At 39.8% G+C, this 26,725-nt stretch overlaps 1 protein-coding gene and 2 pseudogenes across 10 annotated transcripts in view; all 3 read left to right on the forward strand.

Moving 5' to 3' along the window:
- The window catches only part of PHKA1 (phosphorylase kinase regulatory subunit alpha 1), a 319,188-nt gene that overhangs the window by 244,874 nt on the left and 47,589 nt on the right, over positions 1-26,725 (forward strand). For 8 of the 10 annotated variants that reach the window (XM_036304532.1, XM_036304531.1, XM_036304536.1 and 5 more), the window contains 5 exons: positions 36-114; positions 2,371-2,534; positions 5,086-5,262; positions 7,026-7,117; positions 7,727-7,866. In XM_036304532.1, coding sequence (XP_036160425.1) covers positions 36-114; positions 2,371-2,534; positions 5,086-5,262; positions 7,026-7,117; positions 7,727-7,866 — 652 coding nt within the window. The remainder of the gene's footprint in view (positions 1-35; positions 115-2,370; positions 2,535-5,085; positions 5,263-7,025; positions 7,118-7,726; positions 7,867-26,725) is intronic. The other 2 variants (XM_036304537.1, XM_036304538.1) reach the window with 1 other exon arrangement.
- LOC118653775 lies at positions 11,901-14,891 on the forward strand (annotated as a pseudogene).
- Positions 19,410-19,919, forward strand: LOC118654246 (annotated as a pseudogene).

Genomic DNA, 26,725 nt, shown 5'->3' on the forward strand with positions numbered 1-26,725 from the left:
AAAACAACAAAGATTGTTTTAAAATTCTCTTCAAGATGAAGATGGAACCAGCTTGAATTCAAGTATCCTGGCAGCACTCCGAAAAATGCAGGATGGCTATTTTGGTGGGGCAAGGTAAGTGACCTCTACATACTCTTTAGTGAAATGAAATGAAACTTGGAAGCTGGGGACAGTAATCGTAAACTTGTTATGCCTTTCTGTGTATCATTTTTTATAGCTGCATTTTTATATTAAATTTATTGAGGTGTCATTGGTTAATAAGATTATTTAGGTTTCAAGTGTAAAATTCTGATACATCATCTGTATATTGCATTGTGTGCCCACCATCCAAAGCAAATCATCTTCAGTCACCATATATTTGACCGCCTTTACCCTTTCCTAACCCCCCACCCCCCTTACCTTCTGGTAACTGCCATACTGTGGTCTGTGTCTATATGTTTTTGTTTTGTTTATTTTTGTTTGTTCATTTTTTGCTTTTAGTTTTGTATCCCATATATAAGTGAAATCATATGGTTCTTAAATTTTCCTGTCTGATTTATTTCAGTTAGCATGATAGTCTTTCTATGTATCTTTAATAAAAACCTCATCCTATTCAGAGAAACTTGTGTTTGATAGCTTGAATGAAGGAACTGAATGTTATATAGAAACATTGGAATTTTTCCTCACCATGACCTTTGCCTAGAACTTAACAATTCAATGAATAAGAAAACTTATTCTTTAAAATATGGTTATTGGACTATTCAATTCTGGCTGCTTTTTTTTTCTTTTTCCCTAAGTTTTTATTTTTGAAAAATTTCAACCTAAGAGAAATCATATTGAAAATTTCTCTCTCCCCCTGCCCTTCCTTCCACTCCTCCCTCCCTTTCTTCTTCCCTACCTTTCTCTCTCTCTCTCTCTCTCTCTCCCACCCCCTCTCTCACACATACACAGACTTTTTTTTTTTTTTTTTTTTTGCTGAACTCTGTGAGAGTTAGCCAGAAACATCACAACTCTTCTTCCCTAAATCAGTTTCTGTCTTCTAAGAATAAGGGTATTCTCATACATAACTGCAATATAATCATCACCCTCAGAAAATTTATTACTGATACAATACTGTTGTCTAATATAGAGCTTATATTCAAAATCCTCAGTTTGTCCCAATAATGTTTTCCCATAGCTGTTTTTCCACTCCCGGATCCAATCAAAGATCACACATTGGCATTTAGTTATTTACCTCCTTGATGTGTCCTTTTTTATGAGAGAGAGAGAGAGAGAGAGAGAGAGAGAGAGAGAGAGAGAGAGAGAGAGAGAGAGAGAGAGAGAGAGAGAGAGAGAGAGAGAGAGAGAGAGAGAGATGTTGTTTCATTGCCTGATCCTTGTATGTGCCTTGACTGGGGATCAAACCCAAACCTTGGCATATGGGGACAATGCTGTAACCAACTGAGCTACCCAACCAGGATGATGTCTTTTAATGTACAATTCCCCAATCTTTTGTTAATCTTTCATTACAGTTTTGAAGACAGAAGGTCGGTTATTTTGCAGAATGCCTCTCAATTTGGTTAAATTGGTATCTGTCAGGTTTTTCCACATCCTTTGTCCATCAGTCTTTCACCAAATGGTCTTACCTTCCATTTATAATCATTTATTATTACTGGAGTGGTAAAATGATGATTCTGTTTCTATCATTCTGTGTAAATTTACTATTTGGAACCTTTCTCTTAAAAAATAACTTTCCCCTACCCTTTTATTTTGTAGTTTTAGTGTCAGCATAGATTTATGGATTTTTATTTTGTTTATTATATCATGCTCCATTCCAGTAATTATTTCAGTGTTCAAATTATACAAGATCTGGCCATTGGGAGCCCCTTCAAACTACCTTCTTTAGAAAATCAGTACTATTGACTTTCCCTTTGGGCTTTGCAATTGGCTTTATAAGTAGGGAAGGATATGATTTAGTCTATTATAATTTATAAAATTTTCAAATACCATCTTTTTATTTTCAAAATGGTCTTTATAAGTATTTTTTAATGATGTGTCATGGATTAGTGATAGTTTTTCTTCATTCTGTCCTAGCTTCTCTGGTAGCCAATGGAAATTTTGGCCAGATGTTTGGCATAGTTATCAACAGAGCAGCATAGCAGTGAAAGAAAGCCAAACTGATCTGGTGGATTGTGAACTCATAATTGTAGTTTTTGTTAACATAGTACCGTAACATACAATGCACTGTACCTAGGAGTGCAGTAAAATTTTACTTTATATAATTTATACTAATGTATAAACATTAGTAATACCCTAACATAGCATTCTGGATATCTTTTTTCACTAAATTGTATTGTCTTAAAAAGCATTTTTCTCTGATTTTCTGTTTTCTATTTACCTTCTAATTGTCAGGGTTCAAACAGGTAAATTATCAGAGTTTTTGACAACATCTTGCTGCACGCATTTGAGTTTCATGGACCCTGGACCTGAAAGTAAGCTGTACAGTGAAGATTACAATGACTATAGTGAGCTAGAATCCTGTGACTGGATGAATAGCTATGATTCAACCAGTAATGGTAAGGAGGCTTCATAAAGTCACTGGCCTTGCTGGACAAGAATACAAACTATTGCTGTGTATCCTCCTTACTATACGTCACTGCCAGTGGTCTTACAGTCTTACAGCAGTCTCTATCTAATACACCTACTTTTTGTTTGGCTTTACTTTTCATCCTCCTACTTACCTTTGGTTTCTGGACTAATATCCCTGTTATGATTGTGGACTATGAAATTGGACTATCCTTTACTAAGATTAGGGAAGAGTTCTCTGCTGGGCATATAAAATGGCTAGAGATTTCAAAATGACAAGAAGCAGTGATGAGTGAGAGATATTTAATCAAACTATACATGTACACTACTGCTTAGAGTGCTTTTTATATATAATAGTATATGGGCACTTTAGAGTCTCAGAGGACTGCATAGTTTGAAAAAAAAAAAACCTCTTCGGTATTATGCATGTTGCTTTTTTATATTACAAACTAGACAAATAAAGCACAACAGCATCTAATTGGTTTTTAGGAATACTAAGATGACAGTTAGAAAACATCATGGGGGCATAATTAAAGATGTCTAAAAAGAACCCCAAAGTGTTAAAATACTGACCTAGGCAGGGCAAGCATTACCATGCTTGAATCCCAAAGGCAAAGGGGCAATAGGAGCAAATTATTCTTCTAACTAAAACATGATTTGTCTGAGTATTTAAATGTTAGCCTATATATTAAAGCAGCTAATTTCTTTATCTTAAGAAATAAAGAGAAAAGAACATATAAATAAATTAGCATTCCTCAATGTGGTAGCAAAGCATAATCTCATATATAATAGACCAACACAATAGCAGTCAGAAGGAATATTTTCTTGTTTGGGCTCAGCATTTACTCACCTAAGTACCATTTAATTCATCCTGTACTTGTTTTTATAAGATCTAAAGTAGTATGAATTTCTTTGTTGGGAAAGTGCATTAAATATAAGGTTATTTCCTGTTACCAAAGGTAACAATAGTCATGATATCTAGCTTGGCATAAGCTGAACTATTTTGAAAACCAGACAAGAATGATTATATATTGAGGTCCTTTGCTATTCCATGGGCAATTGTGATTTTCATATGTAGCAAACATTCTCTTAGATTAATTTCTAAAATATATGTTTTTAATAATATGTGTTACTGAATTTGATATGCATTCTGAGTCACTTTTTCCTCTCTGAATTTACTCATTCATGGTTTCACAATGGGTGTGTCTATAGCTTGCCAGCCCTTATATGAGAAGAGCACTTCTCTTCAGATTCTTTTTTTTTAAGTATAGTTGGTATACAATATATATTAGTTGCATTCGTTTCAAGTCCATATTTTTATAATCCTCCACCAAAGAATCTAGATTGTATTCAAGGTTATAATATTTGCCATTAGGATATCCCTGAGTATGAGTTCCCATTCTTACAGTTTTGCTAGTTCCCATAAGTCACATCAGAGTACAGAAAGACATCTTAAGAGATCACCAAAGATTATTTTTTTAAAAAAAAAAAACAGTTGATGCATAAATGACCTAGAACTGTGGTCAGCAAACTGTGGCTCGCGAGCCACATGCGGCTCTTTGGCCCCTTGAGTGTGGCTCTTTGTAAGCCTCAGGAGTACCCTAATTAAGTTAATAACAATGTACCTACCTATATAGTTTAAGTTTAAAAAATTTGGTTTCAAAAGAAATTTCAATCGTTGTACTGTTGATATTTGGCTCTGTTGACTAATGAGTTTGCCAACCACTGACCTAGAAGATTTCAGGATTGATCCAAACACTGTGCTTTTCCAATTATAAATGTTGTGAATGTTCATGTAAAGTCTGAGATGTTAAGCATCCACAGGGTATATGCATGTTTTTATTTCCATTATCCATAGCCAGAGATAATGTATGTGAAAGAGGGGGAGCCCAAGAGCATAGGGACTATATCTGTGTTCTTCACCACTGAGAACTCAGCATCTAGTATACCTAGTGGTACACAGTAGGCAATAAATATTTGGTGAATAAATGAATGAGGTGACTAAAAAGACAAATGTGTGGCTAGTAGTCCTTTTAACACCAATGCCACACAGAGATTTTATTGTCGTTAGCAGTTGTAGCTTGCCATTTGTGGAATCTGTCTGTTTTTAGCTAGGCTCAATGATTACTGGAAGATTTTTGCCCTTCTCCACAAAAGCCTCATCATACCAGTGAGACTCAAAGGACCTTATTCTGCTCCTTCTCCACCATCACTATCACCACCACTATCATTATATGCTTGCATATGAAATGCTTGCACCATCTCTCCTATATTAACATCATACTGCTTCTAGGGGCCCTAATATTGTCTCAGAAAAGTTGAAGAACAGGTGGGTCCTAGTAAATGACCATAGTTCTTTTAAATGGTAAAGCTATGAGTTTATTTAATGATCACACACTTTTTACTCCATGAGCTAAAACAACCTACTTCTGGTGCTATGTTGTGGTCACATAATTCAGTCATTCTGTTTGGTGGGTTAAATTGTGATGTAAATAAAAGGTTCACTTTTTTCTTTTCACCCTCTCCCTACTAACCTTGCAGCTCACTGTGGTGATGACGTTGCTCGTTATTTAGATCACCTTTTGGCGCACACTGCTCCCCATCCTAAACTAGCCCCTACCTCACAGAAGGGAGGGCTAGATCGGTTCCGAACTGCTGTACAAACAACCTGTGATATAATGTCCTTGGTGACCAAGGCCACGGAGCTGCATGTACAAAGTGAGTAATGCCAGGACTCACTGGAGTCAGGTACAGGATGATGTGAAGCCCAGTATATGGGAGGGAGCATTTATTACAGTGTAAGCAGGAACTTTGTTTTGGTTTTTATATGTTTTTTATTGATTTCAGAGAGAGGAAAGGAGAGGGAGAGAGAGATAGACACAGCAATGATGAGAGAGAATCATTGATTGGCTGACTCCTGCACACCCCCTACTGGGGATGGAGCTTCCAACCCGGGCATGTACCCTGACCAGGAATCGAACTGTGACCTCTTGGTTCATAGGTCGATGCTCAACCACGAGCCATGCTGGCTGAGCAGGAACTTTGTTTTTTGTTCACTGCTTCATCCCAAGCACCTTTGATAGCACTGAGAACATATTAGACGCTCAAATATTTGTAAAATTAATGAATTAGGTATAATTTTGCTGTATATAGTGCTATGTATTCTGGCTTAACTAGTTACATAGTGAGAAGAGACAAAATAAGAGACTTGGGGCATAGTTAATTGTAAGATAAAAATATCAAAATGGTGGAAAGTATTTTTTCTGTTGGTAATAATTTTATTTAAAGAGAAAGCTTTGCAAGCTATTACAAGAGTGCCTTGCAATGGAAAAGGAGATATTCTCCCTTAAGTAAACTACATCTGGTTCCCTTTGGCCAGCTGTCACTTTTATAGTCAGTTGGTCCAGCAGTGTAGAGCTGTTTATCAACTATAGCACTCATTCTTCAACAACTTTGCCATTCGCCTCTCCATGACCACTACCCTCCTTCAGTAGTATTTGTAGTGGAAAATGTCTTTTAGACACATTGCCAGAATAGTAGTCATGGTCCCCAAGAGTGTTCAATTCCTCTGTAGTAGCTTCATGTGAAGGGACAGAAGGGATAGATTATTGGCCACACCTGAAGGACTTAATGTTAACATGTACAGGTGATGAGAATGATTGAGATGCATGCTCTTGCTGTCTAAAACTTTATTGATCATTACTAACCAAATATATTAAAACATGAACATTGGAGAATCATTTAACATTTAGAATAAGGGAAAGCTTAGAATTCCCTTCAAGTAAGCTTCATTGACAAAGGGCTTATGTGAAGAAATAAACTTTATTAAGTTAGACTTTTAGATTATGAATCACAAAACTTGAGCTTAATTTCCAGCTCTACTACTTGCTTGCTTGAACAGTTATTTGAGCTCTGAATCTCTATTTCTGTATCTGTAAATGCTGAAAATGACAAGAGAGCCTCTCCTTAGAGTCTCTCCTCATGTAGAAATACATGGTAAGTATTTCAACAATGGATTGTAAGTAAAACTCTTAAGAATATCTCAAAGTTGATCAGCCACTACATATTTTGATTCCCTAGATAGGATCATCTATTTATCTATTCTCAAGGAAATCCCATTGTGAGCAGCCAGATATTCTCCTAGGGAAGTCCAGGAAATATAAAACATAACTGGGTTCTTTCTGTGATACATGGTATATTCCCAAAGCATCAGTGATAGTTCCATTGTGGTATTGGTTACATTTTAAGACTTTAATATCAGCTGATGCTACAATTCTGGACATTCCATTCAAAAATGTTTCTTGATTGGTTGAACATTCTTTACATTATTTGATTTCTATATTTCTTTTCTTTGATGTTACCCAGAAGGATAAACTTCTATAAAGAACCAAACATATGTAACTTCATTGTTGAGATCAACTGTGAATTTTTGTTAGTCTCCTAATTATCTAACCTTTATCATAAATGTCAACCTTTTGCAGATGTTCACATGTATCTTCCTGCAAAGATAGTTCAGGCTTCCCGGCCTTTATTCAACTTACTTGACTCACCTCCTCCCCCACAAGAGGACCAGGTAAACTTGCACATGAGGTTTTTCTATCAGCTTTTTGCAAAATGCTATCCTAATGGAAAATAACAGAACTAGCCATTATGGTTTCTGCTACTAACTGGTGGTAGGCAAAATCCTACCCTGGTGAAGATACATGACCTTTTCAGTTCACTTTTAAAATGGGCAAGTTTTTCTAGCCGGGCTTTATGAAATCTAGATTGCTTTATCATATGTGTTGATGGTTTCATTTTTTTTTTTGTTTACTTTTCATCAAAATTTAACAAATTCTTATGGGAAAAGTTTAGAGATGAAAAGATCAACACTCTAGGGCAGTGATGGAGAACCTGTGACACACGTGTCAGAGGTGACATGCGAACTCATTTTTTTGGTTGGTTTTTTTTTTTTGTTAAATGGCATTTAAATATATAAAATCAATATCAAAAATATACATCTTTGTTTTACTATGGTTGCAAATATCAAAAAATTTCTATATGTGACACGGCACCAGAGTTAAGTTCGGGTTTTTCAAAATGCTGACACGCCAAGCTCAAAAGGTTCGCCATCACTGCTCTAGGGCAATATTTAAGTTGAGCACTTGTGGACTTAATTTTTTTACCGTTTCTCAAACTAAAGGTTCCCTCAGTTCGTGTAGAAATACATCTTCCAAGAGACCAGTCTGGGGAGGTGGACTTCAAAGCACTGGTTTTACAGTTAAAGGAGACCTCCAGCTTCCAGGGACAAGCTGATATCCTCTACATGCTATATACTATGAAGTAAGTGATGGATATTATCAATCTACTTTAATGTTCATATGGAGAGAAAGACTAGTATAGTTAATATAGCATAGCTTTGGAATCTCACTGATCTAGATTTGAATACAGTTTTGTAACCTCAAGGCCTCAATTGTCCTCATTTATAAAAGTTGGATTATGTCTACCTCACAGGTGGTAGAAACATTTCTGCCTGAGAGGCAGGTGCAAACAATGGCTAAACCCAGTGACAGGGATGGAGATTCAGAATTGTGGCTGCTGAGGTCTGGTAGCCACCATTACTGGGATAGAACAAGGCCAAAAATGTACAAACAGGCCTGTCCCTGCCTATTCAACCCCCATCCATCCCAGAAGAGCCTAATGAAAGCACCTGGGACACCTTGGGTAGTACAGCACTTCTGGCAGCATCTAACTGCAAGAAGCAGCACTGGACCAGAGCCCCATCACCTGCCACATTTCCCCACAAGGGTGCTGCCCTCATACTGAGGGGACACCCCATCCCAGGGAATATGGGGGCATTTTCCTTAGCCAAGGCAACAGGCCCCACACAAATAACAGAAGCCATAGCAGGGCAATAAGAAAAAATGAAAACTTGCACTTCACCTACTGGAAAACAAATGAACATACAAAAAACTCTCCTTCTCACCTGCTAAATAGTGAAGTGTCAGGTACTTCCTAAAAAGCAGATTTCATACCATATGACCCAGCCACCACTCTTCTGGGTATCTACCCAAAACTGAATATATATATATATATATATATATATATATATATATATATATATGCCTAAGTGACTGTTATGACCAAAACGACTGGATGACTGGCCGGTAGCTATGAAGTGCACTGACCCAGACCTTCCTGCTGGAGCCCTGGCAGCCTTGAATCTGGTTCACCCACACCCCAGACCCAGAAAGGAGGGAGGAGGGAGCCCAATTCCTCGTGGAATCAGCTGTGCCTTAGCTTGTTGCTGGGGCCCTGACAGCCGCAAATCTCATTCACACTCACTCTGGACCCAGACAGGAGGGAGGAGGGAGCCCAATTCCTTGCAGAGTCTCCATTGGTTAGCTTGCTGCTGGGGCCAACCTCCCATGGTGCCTCCCCCTGGCAGGCTGGCCCCCCTGACTGGTGCCAATCGCGGGCCAGGCCGAGGGACCCCACTCATGCATGAATTCGTGCACCCGGCGTCTAGTTTATTCATAAAGATATATGCACTCCTATGCTCATTGCAGCATTATTCATGGTGGCCAAGACATGGAAACAACCCAAGTATCCTTTGGTAGATGATTGGATTTAAAGAATGTGGTACATATATATAATATAATATTGTTCAGCCATAAGAAAAGATGAAATACTGCCATTTGTGACAACATGGATGGACCTTGAGATTGTCATGCTAAGCGAAATAAGTCAGAAATAAGAACCACATGATTTCACTCATATGTGGGATATAAAAAAACTGAAAGCAACAAATGAACAAACAAGACAATAAAAAACAACAACTCATAGGCAAAGATAGCAGTATAGTGGTTACCAGAGGGTAAGGGGAGTTGGGAGAGGTATTAAAGGGTAAAGGGGGTCAAATAGATGGTGGTGGAAGGAGACTTGACTTGGGGTGATGAACACATGGTACAATATACAGATGATGTACAATAGAATAATTGTACATTTGAAACCTATATAATTGTATTAACCAATGTCATGCCAATAAATTTAATTTTTTATAAAAGCAGATTTTATTCCTGTAAATACCTAAGCTAAGAAAGAATCCATCAGACACCATGAATAACCAAGGTAACATTGTAGTTCAGAAAAAAAGAGAAAAATATCCAGAAATTGAACTTAAAGACATGGAAATATGTGACTTAAATTACCAAGAATTCATGATGCAGTTCTGAAAAAAAACAAAAAAAAAAAACAACACAACAAAACCTCAAAATAAAAGCTCAGCAAGGTACTATAATGAACTCAGAAATAAAATCAATGAACTAAAGGATTGCTTTACCAAAAAGATTGAAACTATTAAAAAAATGGAAATTTTGGAGGTGAAGAACTCAATAAAAGAGATGAAGAATGAACTAGTCAGCATAGGAAATAGAGCAAACCAAATGGAGGAAAGAATTAGTGATATCAAATATAGAATTATAAAATTGACTAAGGTGGAAGAAGAGAGAGACTTGAGAGTTAAAAAAAAGAACTCTATAAGAACTATCTGACTTATCAGAAAGAGCAATGTAAGAATAACAGGTATAGCAGAAAAGGATGAGTGGGAAAATGGAACAGAGAGCACATTTAAACAAAATAATCAGTGCAAACTTTCCAAACCTATGGAAACAACTAGATTCTCTTATAGAAGAAGCAAACAGAACACCTATATATCTCAAGCCAAAAGGGTCTTCTCCAAGGCAAATTATATTAAAACTGTCAAAAATTAATGACAAAGAAAGAATTCTCAAGGCAGCTAGGGATAAAGATGTGCTCCCTGTGTACAATGGGAAAAGAGGTGTACATAAATGCCCCTATTATGCTGCTACTAGTAAAGAAGACAAAGGTAGCCTGGAGGGCAGCAACTGCCCCTTCTGAATAGTTTTGCCTGTGCTAAGCAAGCCCACCCTCCAGTTCATTCTGACCATCAGTGTGGCGCTAGCTGTTAGCCTCTTGGCCTGGCGCTACAAGTGAAGAACCCGTCATACACCGTTGGTGGCCTACTTCTGAATGAATGTTTGCCCACCCCCACCTCCCCTGTGATAAAACCACCAGCCCAGGTGACTTTTTAAATGCTATATTTGAGTAAACAAGGAACCAATAAAAGCCAGAAGCTAAAACCTCTGCTGGTTAGTATCCTCTGGTCCAGGTGCTTAGCTGGCTATAGGCCCACCCTCCCTGCAGCCCCTAGGCTGTGGCACAGGGAGCAGCCAGTGCAGCTCAGCAGACTGGCCTAGGTCTTTGGAACCAGCCCTGCTCCTGGGGTGCCCACACCTCTCACCCTGAGGCTGCTCCCTTTGTTCTTCCTGTCATATAAACATTTAGGTTGGCATTTTTCCCCTGCTGCGAGTGAGCAGATAGCAAGGCTAGGCTTCAGTAGCTCAATGGGAGAAAGGCAGGCCTTCCTAGATGCTCCTGCTCTGCTGCAGGACCTTTCCTGGGTATAGAGGGACAGAAGCCAGGCTGTCACCCTGCCTTCGAGGCCCTGGGAGCTCCATCCTTGGTAGCCAGTCCTCATCCCTCTCCAGCAAAAAACCTCAAAGAAGTCTGTGTCCATCCATGGCCTGTCTCCTCTTCTGACCTGTTTCATGCTACAGCACTCAGTAAAGTGGACCCTGACATTTGCCTCCCTCAAAGATAGACCATATATTGGGACACAAAACTAATCTGAACAAATTTAAGAAGATTGAAATCATGTGAAGCATATTCTCTGACCACAAGGCTTTGAAATTAGAAATCAACTGCAAAAATGAAGTAAAAAATAAAACAAAAATATGTGGCAATTAAACAACATGCTACTAAACAAAGAAAAAAAAAAGAAGAGATAGAAAAAAAAATAAAAGGGCCCTGACCGGTTTGGCTTAGTGGATAGAGCGCCGGCCTGCGGACTCAAGGGTCCCAGGTTCGATTCCAGTCAAGGGCATGTACCTTGGTTGCGGGCACATCCCCAGTAGGGGGTGTGCAGGAGGCAGCTGATCGATGTTTCTCTCTCATCGATGTTTCTAACTCTATCCGTCTCCCTTCCTCTCTGTAAAAAATCAATAAAATGTATTTTTTAAAAAAATAAAAGAAAATAAAAGGATTTCAAAAGATATATAGAGATAAGTGAAAATGATAGTATGACATATCAAAACTTGTGGGATGCAGTGAAAGCAATATAGAGAAGTTTGTATCATTACAGGCCTACCTCAAGAAACAATAAAAATCTCAAATAAACAACTAAACATTTTACCTTAAAGAACTAGAAAAAGAAAACAAACAAAGCCCAAAGTCAGTAGAAGGAAGAAAATAATAAAAATTAGAGCAGAATTAAACAAAATAGAGAACAAAAAGACAATAGAAAAATTAATGCGACAAAGAGCTGGTTATTTGAAAGGATTAATACAATTGACAAAGTTATGGCTAGAATCACTAAGGAAAAAAGAAAAAAGACTCAGTCAGAAATGAAAGAGAGGGAGAAATCCGGTGAGCCTTGCTTCCTGCGGTGCTCTGTTCGGGACACATGGAGGTCAGCCTTGGTGCTGGCGGTGGCCCTGGCAGACTGCCATTCAAGAAGGCGGGCCTTTGGAGTAGGGCCTTTGGATCTGAACTGTTGAGCTGTTTCTAGGGCCTTGGAATTACTTGTACTTGAGCCTGTGCATGCACCAACGTGCCTCCTGCTCCACCTCCACCAACAGCAGCTTTTTGGAGGCTACGGGGAGCATCAGTGCATAGAGGGTCTGGAGCAGCTTCCGGAACAGCTCCCTGCCACCCAGACCATCATGGCAGCTCGCTTGGTGAAGCGATGCCAGTGCCTCCTGAGAGAGTCTGCTCATCTAGCCCCTGCTGGGCTTCCAGCTGGCCAACTGAGACTGGCTAGGGTAGCCCATAAGACTCTAACTTCCTCAGCTACCTCACCCATTTTCGACTTCCCAGCTTCCTTGTCACAGCGCCTGGAGAAGGAACAAGTGTTTACCCCGCCCCCCCCCCCCCAGAGTGCCAGGAGGCAAACGAGCTCATCAAGAAGGCCACTAGGCCAGAGGAGCTCCTGGAGCTGCTTGGTGGTAGCCATTGCCTGCACTAGAGCCATGCGGCCCTTGTGCTCATCAAGCTCTCTCACCTGCTCTCTGAGGAGCCAGAGGACAAAGCCTAGCTCGCTCATACAGGATGCCTGCTTTCAGCAACTTCTCCAACTTATCAACAGTCAGATAACTGTGGTCTGGCATGGGACCCTTCTGAAGCTGCTCTGGAGCTTCTACACACTGGCACTCCCTGCAGCCTCCAAGGAGCTGCTGTCAGTGGAACAGGAGGTACACTGGCACATGCACAGGCTCAAGTACAAGCACCTGTCCTTACTGGCGGAGTTCAGCACCGCCTACATGTAGGAGTAGGGCTCCTAGGAGCTGCTGGCCGAGCTGTTCCTGAACCTGGAGTAGTGCTGGGCAGAAATCGAGGATGGCCGCACGCTGGTGGCCCTCATGATGAAGACAGGCATCATTGATGAACAATCTGGAGGACAAGTGCCTGGATCTGGTAGAGCAGTTCGGCCCTGACAAGCTGGTGGCGCTGGCAGCTCAGAACCAGCAGTCCGTGCCCTTGTTGTGGCCCATCTCCTCCCACCTGTCCAGAAGCCCTTCCCCCTGATCAAAGGCGTCCTCCTGGACCTGGCCTATTCCTATGGCAAACTTGACTTCCACCAGACCCAGGTGTTCCAGTGCCTGGCCTCTGAACTGCTGCCCCACATGCCCAGCCTCACGTCTGGCGAGGTGGCCAGATGCACCAAGTCCTTTGCCATCCTCAAGTGGTTCAACCTGCCCCTCTTTGAGGCCTTTGCTCAGCACATCCTGAGCACAGCCCAGAGCATCCCCATGCCAGAGCTCTGCAACATGCTTCTGGCCTTCTCCTGCCTGAACTTCCATCCAGAGCAAGACTGGTGCATGAAAAGCTGGGGTATCAGCAGGCATACCTGGACCTAGACCTGCAGGTGGACGTGCTGTGGGCCCTGTGTGTGCTGCAGCAGGCCAGCCCTTCAGAGCTCCAGGCCGTGCTCCACCCCAAGTTGCCCACCCAGTTCCAAGGTGATGGGTCCCCAAAGGGTCAGAGCACCTTTCAGAAGCTGTTCCACCTCAATGCCACTGCCTGGCTAGAGCACCCTGAGTACATGGGCCCTCTGCTGCTGGCCTCGGCCTTGGTCCCCAGGCCCCCAGTCCCTGACAGGAAGGTGATGTCTCTGCAGAAATAGCTGCATGAGACCCTGAAGGGGCTGCTGGGGGGTGCTGACAGGCCACTTTACCATGGCTATGCAATATGGCTGGGTTCTTGACACTGAGGTAATGCTGGACACTAAAGGCCAGTTTCTGCCCCTGCGAGACTTTGTGGCCCCACATCTTACCCCACACTCCGGCAGCCAGCTGCTGGCCACCAAGGCCAATAGGCTGTCCTTCCTGCGCTGGGAGTTCCCTAACTTCAATAGCCAGAGCAAAGACTTGCTGGGGCATTTTGTGCTTGTCCAGTACCATGGGCTGGTCACTGGATTCCTGGTGGTGGACATCCCATACAAGTGGCTGGACCTCAGATCTGAGTTGCAGAAGGGCGCCTACCTCAAGGACAAGATGCGCAAGTTGGTGGCAGAGGAACTGGCAAAGTGACCTGCCCAAACACAGACTGTGCCCAGGGGCCAGGCTTCCCGGAGACCTAGCCGAGGACCCCGGGCCGCAAGAGGTGACATTCAAGGATAGACAGTGCGGGGCCTTGGTCAGCAGCTCTGCGTGGCAGATTACCCTCTTGTGGATAATAAATCTTTACCTTTGGTTTTCAACACCAAAATAAAAGAAAGACAGAAATGAAAGAGAAGCTACAAGGATCACCACAGAAATGCAAAACAAAACAAAACAAAAAAAATGACACAAGAATGCTATGAAAGACTCTATCACCAAACTTGAAAATGTAGAAGAAATGGACAACTTCTTAAAAATATATAACCTTCCTAGACTGAAACTCCAAGCATTGGTAACTCTAAATAAACTAATCAACAGTAAGGACATTGAAACAACCATCAAAAACCTCCAAAAAAAGTAAAAATCCAGGACTAGACGGCTGCACTAGGGAATTCTACCAAGCATTCAAAGATTTGATACCTAGCCTTCCCAAACTCTTCTAAAAAAATAGAAGGAGCTGCAATACTTCCTAACACATGTTATGAGGCCAACATTTCCCCAATGACAAAACCTGGCAAAGACAACACACAAAAGGAAATTACAGACCAGTATCTCTGATGAAAATACAACAATACATTTAAAAAAATACATTATGAATAAGTGGGGTTCATTGCAAGGGTACAAGGATGGTTCAACATACACCAATCAATGTGATATACCACATTAACAAAATAAAAAAATCTTATGATCATATCAACAGATGCAGAAAAAGCATTTGACAAGATGCAACATCCATTTATGATGATAACAATTAATAAAATGGGTATAGAAAGTACCTCAACATAATAAAAGCCATATATGACAAACCCTCAGCCAATATCATACTCAATGGTGAAAAACTGAAAGTTTTTCCTCTAAAATCAGGAACAAGACAATGATGCCCACTCTCACCATTCTTACTCAACATAGTTCTAGAAGTCCTAGTCAGAGCAATCAGGCAAGTGAAAAAAATAAAAAGCATCCAAATTAGGAAAGAAGAAGCAAAAATGTCACTTTTTGCAGATGACATGATTCTTTATATTGAAAACCTTAAGTACTCTACCAAAAACTATTAGAAACAAATACACTAACATTGCAGAATAGAAAATAGTGTTCAAAACTCCATTGTGTTCCTATATACTAACAAAGAAATTTTAGAAAAAGAAGTGAGAACTACAACTCCATTTGGAAGTGCAACAAAAAGAATAAAATACCAAGAATAAATTTTACAAAGGGCTTGAAGGACCTATACACTCAAAACTACAAGACATTATTAAAAAAAATTGAAGAAGACACAAAGAAATGGAAAGATATTCTTTGTTCATGGATGGAAGAATCAATATTGTTAAAAAGGCCACATTACCCAACTAATATACAGATTTAATGCAATCCCAATTAAAATCTCAATATCATGTTTCAAAGAAAGAGTACAGAAAATTATTACATTTGTATGGAACCAAAAAAGACCCCCCAAATAGACAAAGTGATCCTGAAAATAGAGAACAAAGCCAGATATATCACTCTCTCTGACTTCAGATTATACTATAAAGCAACAATAATCAAAACAGCATGGTATTGGTAGAAACACACACACAGATCAATGAAGCAGAATTGAGAGCCCAGAAGTAAACCCAGATATTATATACACACAATTAATTTTTGACAAAAGAGGCAAAATCATACAATGGGGAAAAGAAAGCCCCTTCAATAAGTGGTGCTGGAAAAATTGAAAAGGCACATGCAAAAAAAAAAAAAAAGGAAAGAAAAGAAAAAGACAGAGAAGCCACATGCAAAAGAATGAAACTACACTGCTATTTGTCACCACACACAAAAGTTAACTCACAATGGATCAAAAACCTAAATATAAGACCTGAAACAATAAAATATATAAGTACTAAACTTATGGACCTTGGTTTTAGAGAGGATTATGTTGTTTGGACTCCAAAGGCATGGGAAATAAAAGCAAAAACAAGTGAATCCTATATAATAAAAGCCTAATATGTTAAGTGTCCAACCGTTCATTCGACCATTTGACCAGTCACTATGACGTGGACTGACCACCAGGGGGCAGACGCTCTGACCAGTAGGTTAGCTTGCTACTGGGGTCCGGCCAATGGGGACTGAGTGAGGCAGGCTGGACACACCCTGGAAACTGCCCATGGTCCCTCCCTGGCCGGCCAACCTCCCGCAGTCCCTCCCCGGCTGGCCAGCCCTGGTCAGAACTGGGCGAGACGAGCCAGAAATGCCCTGGAGCCCTCCTGTGGTCCCTCTCTGGCCCTGATCATGCATTGGTGGGGGTCCCTCGGCCTGGCCTGCACCCTCTCGCAATCCAGGACCCCTCGGGGGATGTCTGCAGGCCAGGCCAAGGGACCCCACCGGTGCACGAATCCATGCACCAGGCCTCTATTGGGACTATATAAAACTAAAAAGCTTCTGCACAGAAAAACAAAAAACAGTAACAAAACCAAAAGGCATCCAACCCAATGGGATACCTCTGATAAGCGCTTAATCTCCAAAATATGTAAAGAACTTATACAACTCAACAACAAACACACAAAGAAAGGACCCAATTGAAAATGAGCAGAGGATCTGAACAGTCACTTCTTCCAAGACATACAAATGGCTAACATATATAAAAAGATGCTCAACTTCACTAGTTATAAGGGAAATGCAAATCAAAACCAACTCACACCTGTTAAAATAGCTATTAACAACAAGACAAGAAATAAGTGTTAGAGAGGTTGTGGGAAGAAAGGAACGCTCATTCATTGCTTGTGGGAATTTAAGTTGGTACAGCTACTGTGGAAAACAGTATGGAGGTTCCTGAAAAAAACTAACTATAGGGTTACCATATAATCCAGCAATCCCTCTTCTGGGTATCTACCTGAAAATTTTGAAAACATTTATTTATAAAGATATATGTACCCCTAACTTCCCTGCAGCATTATTCACAGTAGCCAAGACATGGAAACAACCTAATTGTTCATTGATAGAGGACTGGATAAAGAAGATGTGGTACATATATACAAACAGAATATGACTTGGCCATAAAAGGGATGAAATCTTACCATTTGCAACAATACAGATGGACAATGAGGTATTATGCTAAGTGAAATAAATCATACAGAGAAAGACAAATACCATATAATTTCACTTATATGTGAAATCTTAAAAAAAAAAAAACAAATAAATAAACAAGCAGAACAGAACCAGACTCAGATACAGAGAACAAACTGATGGTTACAAGATGGCAAGGGTATTGGGAGCTAGGTGAAAAGTTGAAGGAATTAAGTACAAATTGACAGTTACAAAATAGTCATGGGGAAGTAAAGTATAATGTATGGAATCTATCTATCTATATGTATATCTATATCTATATATCTATATATCTACATATATCTATAGATACAGATATAGATATAGATATAGATATAGATGTCTATATTTATATCTATATCTATATCTATATCTATCTATCTATATATATAAGCTTAAGTCAGTGGTCGGCAAACTGCGGCTCGCTAGTCACATGCGGCTCTTTGGCCCCTTGAGTGTGGCTCTTCCTAAGCCTTAGGAGTACCCTAATTAAGTTAATAACAATGTACCTACCTATATAGTTTAAGTTTAAAGAATTTGGCTCTCAAAGAAATTTCAATTGTTGTACTGTTGATATTTGGCTCTGTTGACTAATGAGTTTGCCGACCACTGGCTTAAGTGACCGCCCAACCAACCGGCTGGCTTGCCAATAGCTATGACACAGACTGACCACCAGGGGACAGTTGCGCAATGCAGGAGCAGAAACACAGGCTTGGAAACATAGAATCACAGAGGGAAGTGGGGGAGGGTGGGAAGAGATTAACCAAAGATCTTATATGCATACTAGAGGCCTGATGCACGGATTTGTGCACCGGTGGGGTCCCTTGGCCTGGTCTGCAGGGATCGGACTGAAACCAGTTCTCTGACTTCCCCTGAGGGGTCCCAGATTGCGAGAGGGCGCAGGCCAGGCCAAGGGACCCCACCTGAGCATAATCCGTGCACCAGGCCTCTAGTCCTATAGAATAAAACCCTAATATGCAAATTGACCAAACAGTGGAACAACTGGCTGCTATGAGACGCACTGACCACCGGGGGCAGACACTCAACACAGGAGCTGCCCCTTGGTGGTCAGTGCGCTCCCACAGGGAGAGCGCTGCTCAGCCAGAAACCTCTCCCACCTCCGCTGCAGGCAGGCGGTAAGGAGCGAGGGGTCCCAGACTGTGAGAGGGATGTCTGACTGCCAACAGGCCGACATCCCCCAAGGGGTCCCAGACTGCAAGAGGGTGCAGGCCCAACTGAGGGACACCCCCCCTCCAGTGCACAAATTTCATGCACCAGACCTCTAGTATAGTCATACTATTGTAATAACTATGTATGGTGTTAGGTGGGTACTAGACTTATCAGAGTTATCAGTTCATAAGTTATATAAATGTCTAACAACTATGCTGTACACCTGAAACTAATATAATATTGAATGTAATTGAAAAAAAACGTTTTAAAGAAAAAAACAACAACTTAGCAAGAAACAATCTGTTTACAAAATGGGAATAGACACTTCTCCAATGAGGGCATACAGATGTCCAATAGACATATTAAAATATGCTCAACACCAATAACCATAATGGAAATGCAAATTAAAATGACAATGAGATATCACCTCACACCTATAAGAATGACTACCATCAATCAACAAAGAAGTGTTGGTGAGGATGTGGAGAAAAGAGAACACTACTCATGCACTGTTGGTGAGGTTGTAAATTGGTGCAGCCACCAATGAAAACAGTATGGAGATTCCTCAAAAAGTTAAAAATAGAACTACCATATGACCCACCAATTCCACTTCTGGGTATTTATCTGAAGAAATCCAAAACACTAGTTCAAAAATATACTGTATATGCACCCCTATATTGATTGCAGCATTATTTACAATAGTCAAAATATGGAAGCTACCTAAGTGTGATCCATAGATGAATGGATAAGGAAGAGGTGGTACATATATAAAAAGGTGGAATATTACTTGGCTATAAAAAGAATGAAATCTTGCCATTAGCAACATCATGGATGGACCTAGAGGGTATTATGCTGTATGAAACAAGTTAGTCAGAGAAAGACAATTACCATATGATTTCACTTATGGCAGCAAATGTTACAGGCCATGGTGGAGTTCCAGTGCAAGGCAGTAAATGTACAGCCAACTGTAACCATTATAGACGCTATCCACGTCGAAGGGGTCCTCCACACAATTACCAGCAAGATTACCAGAAGAGTAAGAATGGGGAAAGGAATGAGGGATCAGAGAGTGCTCTTGAAGGCCAGGCCCATCAGTGCCAGCCCTATGGCAGGCGAAGGTTTCCAACTTATTACATGCAGAGACCCTATAAGACTCAACCACAGTATTCCAACACTCCTGTGCAGGGAGAAGTGATGGAGGGTGCTGACAACCAGGGTGCATGAGAACAATGTAGACCAGTGAGACAGAATATGTATTGGAGCTATAGACCACGGTTTCGCAGGGGCCGTCCTCGCCAAAGACAGCCTACAGAGGACGACAATGAAGAAGATAAGGAAAATGAAGGAGATGAGACCCAAGGTCAATCACCCAACAAAAAGAAATGAATATGAAATTTCAGCAGAAAGAAATGAACAAAAGATTGGAGCTAAAGACCTTAAGTGCTGCCGTTTTGCCCATTGACCAAATAACTAGAAATAGCTGCATTATCTAGGCAGTGTAGGGTTTTTTTTTTTATTATTTTTATCTAAAGACATCTCTTCTTGGTAATGAGAAACATGCTTTTTAAAAAAGCCTGGTTTTTCTCAATATACCTTTAAAGGTTTTTAGATTGTTTCATATCTGGTCAAGTTGAGATTTTTAACAAGCTCATTTTTTATTTGTAATAAAAATTTACAACTAAATTTTTTTTTCAAAAAAGTCAACAAACTACAAGCACCTGTTAATGAAGGTCTTAAATAAAAAAATTTAAAAAAAGTCTTGGGGATATAAAATACAGCATAGGGATTAACTATGCTGTGGTGTCAGATGGGTACTAGATAATAGTAACGGGTACTAATAATAGTGTATACCAGATGGGTACTAATAATCTATATATATATAAGCCTAAGCGACTGAACGACCCAATGACAGAACAACCAGTCAACTGGTCGCTATGATGAGCACTGACCACCAGGGGGCAGATGCTCAATGCAAGAGCTGCCCTCTGGTGGTCAGTGCGCTTCCACAGCCAACCTCCCGTGGCCAGCCAAACTCTTGCGGTCCCTTCCCCCCGGCCAGCTGACCCTGATCAGCACTGATCGGGACTGGGTGAGACAGCCCCAATCAGCCCCGATCACCGTCCAGGCCGAGGGACCCCACCCGTGCATGAATTCGTGCACTGGGCCTCTAGTAGTATAATAACTATGTATCAGATGGTAGTAGACTTATTGGGGTAATCAATTCATAAGTTATATAAATGCCTAATCACTAAGTTGTATACCTTAAACTAATATATATCAATTGTAATTGAAAAAATTTAAAGAAATTTAAAAAAACACCTTTTGTTTTTATATAAAGGAGCAGTCTGGCAAGACACAACTTTTTTAAAAATTTCTTTATTGATTAAGGTATTACGTATGTGTCCTTATCCCCCCATTATCCCCACAACCGACCCCCTCCTGCCCTCACCCCCCTGTTGTCTGTGTCCATTGGTTAGGCTTATATGCATGCGTTCAAGTCCTTTGGTTGATCTCTCCCCCTTATCCCCACCCTCCCTTACCATCCCTCTGAGGTTTGACAGACTGATCGGTGCTTCTCTGTCTCTGGATCTGTTTTGGTTCATCAGTTTATGTTGTTCATTATAGTCCATAAATGAGTGAGATCATTTGATATTTACCTTTTTCTGACTGGATTATTTCAGTTAGCATAATGGTCTCCACTTCCATCCATGCTGTTTCAAATGGTAAGAATTCTTTCTTTTTTACCACAGCATAGTATTCCATTGTGTAGATGTACTACAGGTTTTTAATCCACTCATCTGCTGATGGGCACTTAGGCTGTTTCCAAATCTTAGCTATGGTGAATTGTGTTGCTATGAACATAAGGGTGCATATATCCTTTCTAACTGGTGTTTCTAGTTTCTTGGGATATATTCCTAGAAGTGGGATCACAGGGTCAAATGGGAGTTCCATTTTTAGTTTTTTAAGGAAACTCCATACTGTTCTCCACAGTGGCTGCACCAGTCTGCATTCCCACCAGCAGTGCATGAGGGTTCCTTTTTCTCCGCATCCTCGCCAGCACTTGTCCTTTGTTGATTTGTTGATGATAGACATTCGGACAGGTCTGAGGTGGTACTGCATTTTCATTTTGATTCGCATCTCTCGGATAATTAGTGACTTTGAGCATGTTTTCATATGTCTCTTTCCTTCCTTCTGTCTTCTTTCGAAAAGTATCTATTTAGGTCCATTGCCCATTTTTTTATTGGGTTCTTTTTCTTCCTTTTGTTAAGTTGTATAGGTTTCCTATAAATGTTGGATATTAAACCCTTATCAGTGAGAACATTGACAAATATGTTCTCCCATGCAGTGAGCTTTCTTGTTGTTTTATTGATGGTTTCTTTTGCTATTCAAAAGCTTTTTATTTTGATGTAGACCCATTTGTTTATTCTGTCTTTAGTTTTCATTACCCTAGGAGCGGTATCGGTAAAGATATTGCGTTGCATATGTCTGAGATTTTGCTGCCTGTGGATTCCTCTAGTATTTTTATGGTTTCCCATCTTATGTTTAAGTCCTTTATCCATTTGGAGTTTATTTTTGTGTATGGCATAAGTTGGTTTCCTTTTTTGGATGTATCTGTCCAATTTTCCGAACACCATTTATTGAAGAGACTGTCTTGACTCCATTGTCTGTTCATGCCTACTTTGTCGAATATTAATTGAGAATAGTGATTTGGGTCGATTTCTGGCTTCTCTATTCTATTCCATTGATCTATATGTCTGTTCTTGTGCCAGTACCAGGCAGTATTGAGAACAGTGGCTTTGTAATACAGTTTGATATCTGGTATTGAGATCCCACCTACTTTGTTCTTCTTTCTCAGTATTGCTGCAGCTATTCAGAGTCTTTTTTTATTCCAGATGAATTTTTGGAAAGTTCGTTCTAGGTCTGTGAAATATGCCCTTGGTATTTTAATGGGGAGTACATTGAATCTATAGATTGCTTTGGGGAGTATGTACATCTTGATGATGTTGACTCTACCAATCCATGAACACGGTATGTTCTTCCATCTGTTTATGTCTTCCTCTATCAATTTTTTCTGTGTCCTGTAGTTTTCCGCATATAGATCTTTTCCCTCCTTAGTTAAGTTTATTCCTAAGTATCTTAATTCTTTTGGTGTGATGGTAAATGGGATTGCTTTTTTAGTCTCTCTTTCTGTAAGTTCACCATTGGTGTATAGAAATGCCATAGATTTCTCGGCATTAATTTTGTATCCTGCTACATTGCCGAATTTCTCTTTAAGTCTAATAATTTTTTGATGGCGTCTTTAGGGTTTTCTATGTACAGTATTATGTCATCTGCAAATAAGGACAGTTTTACTTCTTCTTTTCTAATTTGGATGCCTTTTATTTCTTCTTGTCTGATCACAATGGCTAGTACTTCCAGTACTATGTCAAATAGGAGTGGTGAGAGTGGGCATCCCTGTCTTGTTCCTGTTCTTAGGGGAAATGGTTTTAGTTTTTGCCCTTTGAGTATGATGTTGGCTGTGGGTTTGTCATATATGGCTTTTATTATGTTGAGGTATGATCCTTCTATTCCCACCTTGCTTAGAGTTTTTATCAAGAAAGGGTGTTGGATTTTGTCAAATGCTTTTTCTGTGTCAATTGATATGACTATGTGATTTTTATCTCTCAATTTGTTTATGTGATGTGTCACGTTTATGGATTTGGGGATATTGTACCATCCGTGCATGCCTGGGATAAATCCTATTTGGTCATGGTGTATGATCTTTCTGATGTACTGCTGGATTTGATTTGCTAGAATTTTCTTGAGGATTTTGGCATCTATATTCATGATGGATATTGGCCTGTATTTCTCTTTCATTGTGTTGTCTTTATCTGGTTTTGATAATAGGGTGATGCTGGCTTCATAGAATGAGCTTGGAAGTGTTCCTTCTTCTTGAATTTTTTTGGAATAGTCCAAGGAGGATAGGTTTTAGTTCTTCCTTGAATGTTTGGTAAAACTCCCCTGTGAAGCCATCTGGCCCCAGGCTTTTGTTTACTGGAAGCTTTTTGATGACTGCTTCAATTTCTTCCATAGTTATTGGCCTATTGAGATTTTTAGATTCTTCCTGATTGAGTTTTGGAATGTTGTATTTTTCTAGGAATACGTCTATTTCCTCTAGATTGTCTAATTTGTTTGAATAGAGTAGTTCATAGTATTTTTTAATAATCCTTTGTATTTCTGTGGGGTCTCTTGTTATTTCACCTCTTTCATTTCTGATTTTGTTTATTTGGGTCCTCTCTCTTTGCTTCTTGGTGAGCCTGGATAGAGGCTCATCAATCTTGTTTATCCTTTCAAAGAACCAGCTCTTGGTTTCATTGATCTTTTATATATATTTTTTTGGTCTCTATGCCATTTATTTCTCCTCTGATCTTTATTATCTCCTTCCTTCTGCTCACTCTGGGCTTTTCTTGTTGCTCTCTTTCTAATTCTTTAAGTTGTAGAGTTAGATGATTTGCTACCATTTTTTCTTGTTTTTGTTTGTTTGTTTGTTTGTTTGTTTGTTTTGAAGTAGGATTGTAGAGCTATACACTTCCTTCTCAGGACTGCTTTCATTGTGTCCCATAGATTTTGGTTTGTTGTGTTTTTATTGTCATTAGTTTCCAGGATGTTTTCAATTTCTTCTTTGATCTCTTTGGTAACCCAATCATTGTTTAATAGCATGCTATTGAGCTTCCAAGTGTTTGAATTGTTTCCGTTGTTTTTATTGTAGTTAGAAAAAAGTCACACAAGCACAGAGAGTCCTAAACAAGATGAGCCCAACAAGACCCACAACAAGACATGTCATAGTTATAATGGCAAATGTTCAGGACAAAGAGAGAATCTTAAAGGCTGTAAGAGAGAGACAGAAAGTTACGTACAAGGGATCTCCCATTAGATTATTAAATAATTTCTCAACAGAAACACATCAGGCCAGAAAAGAATGGAAAGAAATTTACAAAGTGATGCAAAGCAAGGGACTGAATCCAAGAATACTCTATCCAGCACAGCTATCATTCGAAATGGAAGGGGAAATAAGGAGCTTCATACACAAAAAAAAAGGCTAAGGGAGTTTATCACTACCAAGCCAGCAATGCAAGAAATGCTAATGTGACTGGTGTAAAAACAAGACATAGAAAGGGAAGAAGGAACACAGGCACAAAAAATAAAAATGGCTACAAACAAGTACCTTTCAATAATAACTTTAAACGTAAACGGACTAAATGCTCCAATCAAAAGACATCGAGTGGCTGAATGGATACAAAAACAAACAAACAAACAAACAAAAAAGTGACCCATATATATGCTGTCTATAAGAGACCTACCCAGAACAAGGGACTCACATAGACTGAAAGTGAAAGGTTAGAAAAATATCTTTCAGGCAAATGGAGATTTTAAAAAAGCTGGGGTAGCAATACTTTTATCTGACAAAGTAGACCTCAAAGTAAAGGCCATAACAAGGGATAAGGAAGGTCACTTCATAATACTAAAGGGATCGATACAACAAGTTGACATAACCTTGATAAACATTCAATGCAGGAGCACCCAAATAAAAAAAATAAAACCTCCTGGAAGATATCCAGGGAGAGATCGACAACAATACAATTATAATAGGGGACTTTAGTACACCACTGACATCACTGGATAAATCCTCTAGACAAAAAATCAGCAAAAAAACAGCAATCCTAAATGACTCACTAGATCAGATGAACTCAGTTGACATCTTCAGAACATTTAACCCCAAAGCCACGGAATATACGTTCTTCTCAAGTGCACATGGGACATTTTAAAAAATAGACCACATATTGGGTCTCAAGCAAAGTCTCCCGAAAGTCAAGAAGATTGAAATCATACAAAGCATCTTCTCAGACCAGAAAGACACAACTTTTAGACAATAACCACTCAACTCCGGCCGAGCACCACAGAAAAATTTTCTAGCCCTACCCCTATTAACAAAGGCTGAGTGAGAAGCACACACTTCCACACTTGCCCAACTGTAATGAGGCAGGCACTGTTGTTCTACCTTCCCCACTTTAGGATAGTGTCATATAGACCAGCAATGGCGAACCTATGACACACACGCGAACTCATTTTTTTGGTTGATTTTTCTTTGTTAAATGGCATTTAAATATATAAATAAATATCAAAAATATACATCTTTGTTTTACTATGGTTGCAAATATCAAAAAATTTCTATATGTGACACGGCACCAGAGTTAAATTAGGGTTTTTCAAAATGCTGACACGCCGAGCTCAAAAGGTTCGCCATCACTGATATAGACCATCTAGGGACCTGGGACTTTCATCCCCTGAGGTACTAACCAAGTACCCCTAGTCAGTCTGATTCCAAAGCCTAAGCTTTTTCCATCAGATTATAGTGTTTAATGAGTAAGTGAAAGAGATGGCTGAAAAACTCACCAGCACCAAAGTCAAATTTTACATATTCAATTGTATCAGAAATATCTGAACATATTTTTAGCCATTTAGGGCCTGCATGCTTTGCATACTTCTCAAAACCCAACCCACTTCTGTTAGCAAGAGATAGGCCCTGGGCCATGAATACAGGGCCATGAATACCTGAACCGCTGCTGCCATTCAGAACTCTCTAACCTAGAGACTCCCCACAATGCTATTTAGGGACATCACCTAGACATATAACCCCCTCCTGCCTGCCCTCTCCCCTGGGAATTCCCTTTCCCTCCTCTCTTTCTGGATGATAGATTGTGTGCCTTACATAAGCCTCTTGATGGTCTCAGGCTATGAGGGACTTACCCTCTCATACAACCCTATCCAAGTGCCACTCGATGAAACCCGTTATATCTACTACCTCTCCACAAAGAGACATGGGTTTTACTATTTTGATACCTTTGTTTCTTTATTTTTTTCCTTTATATAGGGTACTTTATTCAACATGTATCTGTTAGGTATTTATTATGTGCCAAGAACAATGCTAAATGCAGAGTAATAAATAAATAGAGAAGATGAAAAGAGATAAGGCGTAAGGTCATAATGACTGCTTTAGAATTTCAAAATGTTTTAAATTACTTTTAATATATTTTTTAACATTTAGGTTTTTAATCTACTTGGAATTTAATTTTATGCATATGTAGATAAATACATGCATATATGTGTATACTTTTATACCTGTTTATGCAAATGTTGGCATAGTATATACATTGCTCTGTACCATACTTTTTTCACTA

The sequence above is a fragment of the Myotis myotis genome, unplaced genomic scaffold (assembly GCF_014108235.1).
Source record: "Myotis myotis isolate mMyoMyo1 unplaced genomic scaffold, mMyoMyo1.p scaffold_m19_p_4, whole genome shotgun sequence".
Classification (NCBI taxonomy): domain Eukaryota; kingdom Metazoa; phylum Chordata; class Mammalia; order Chiroptera; family Vespertilionidae; genus Myotis; species Myotis myotis.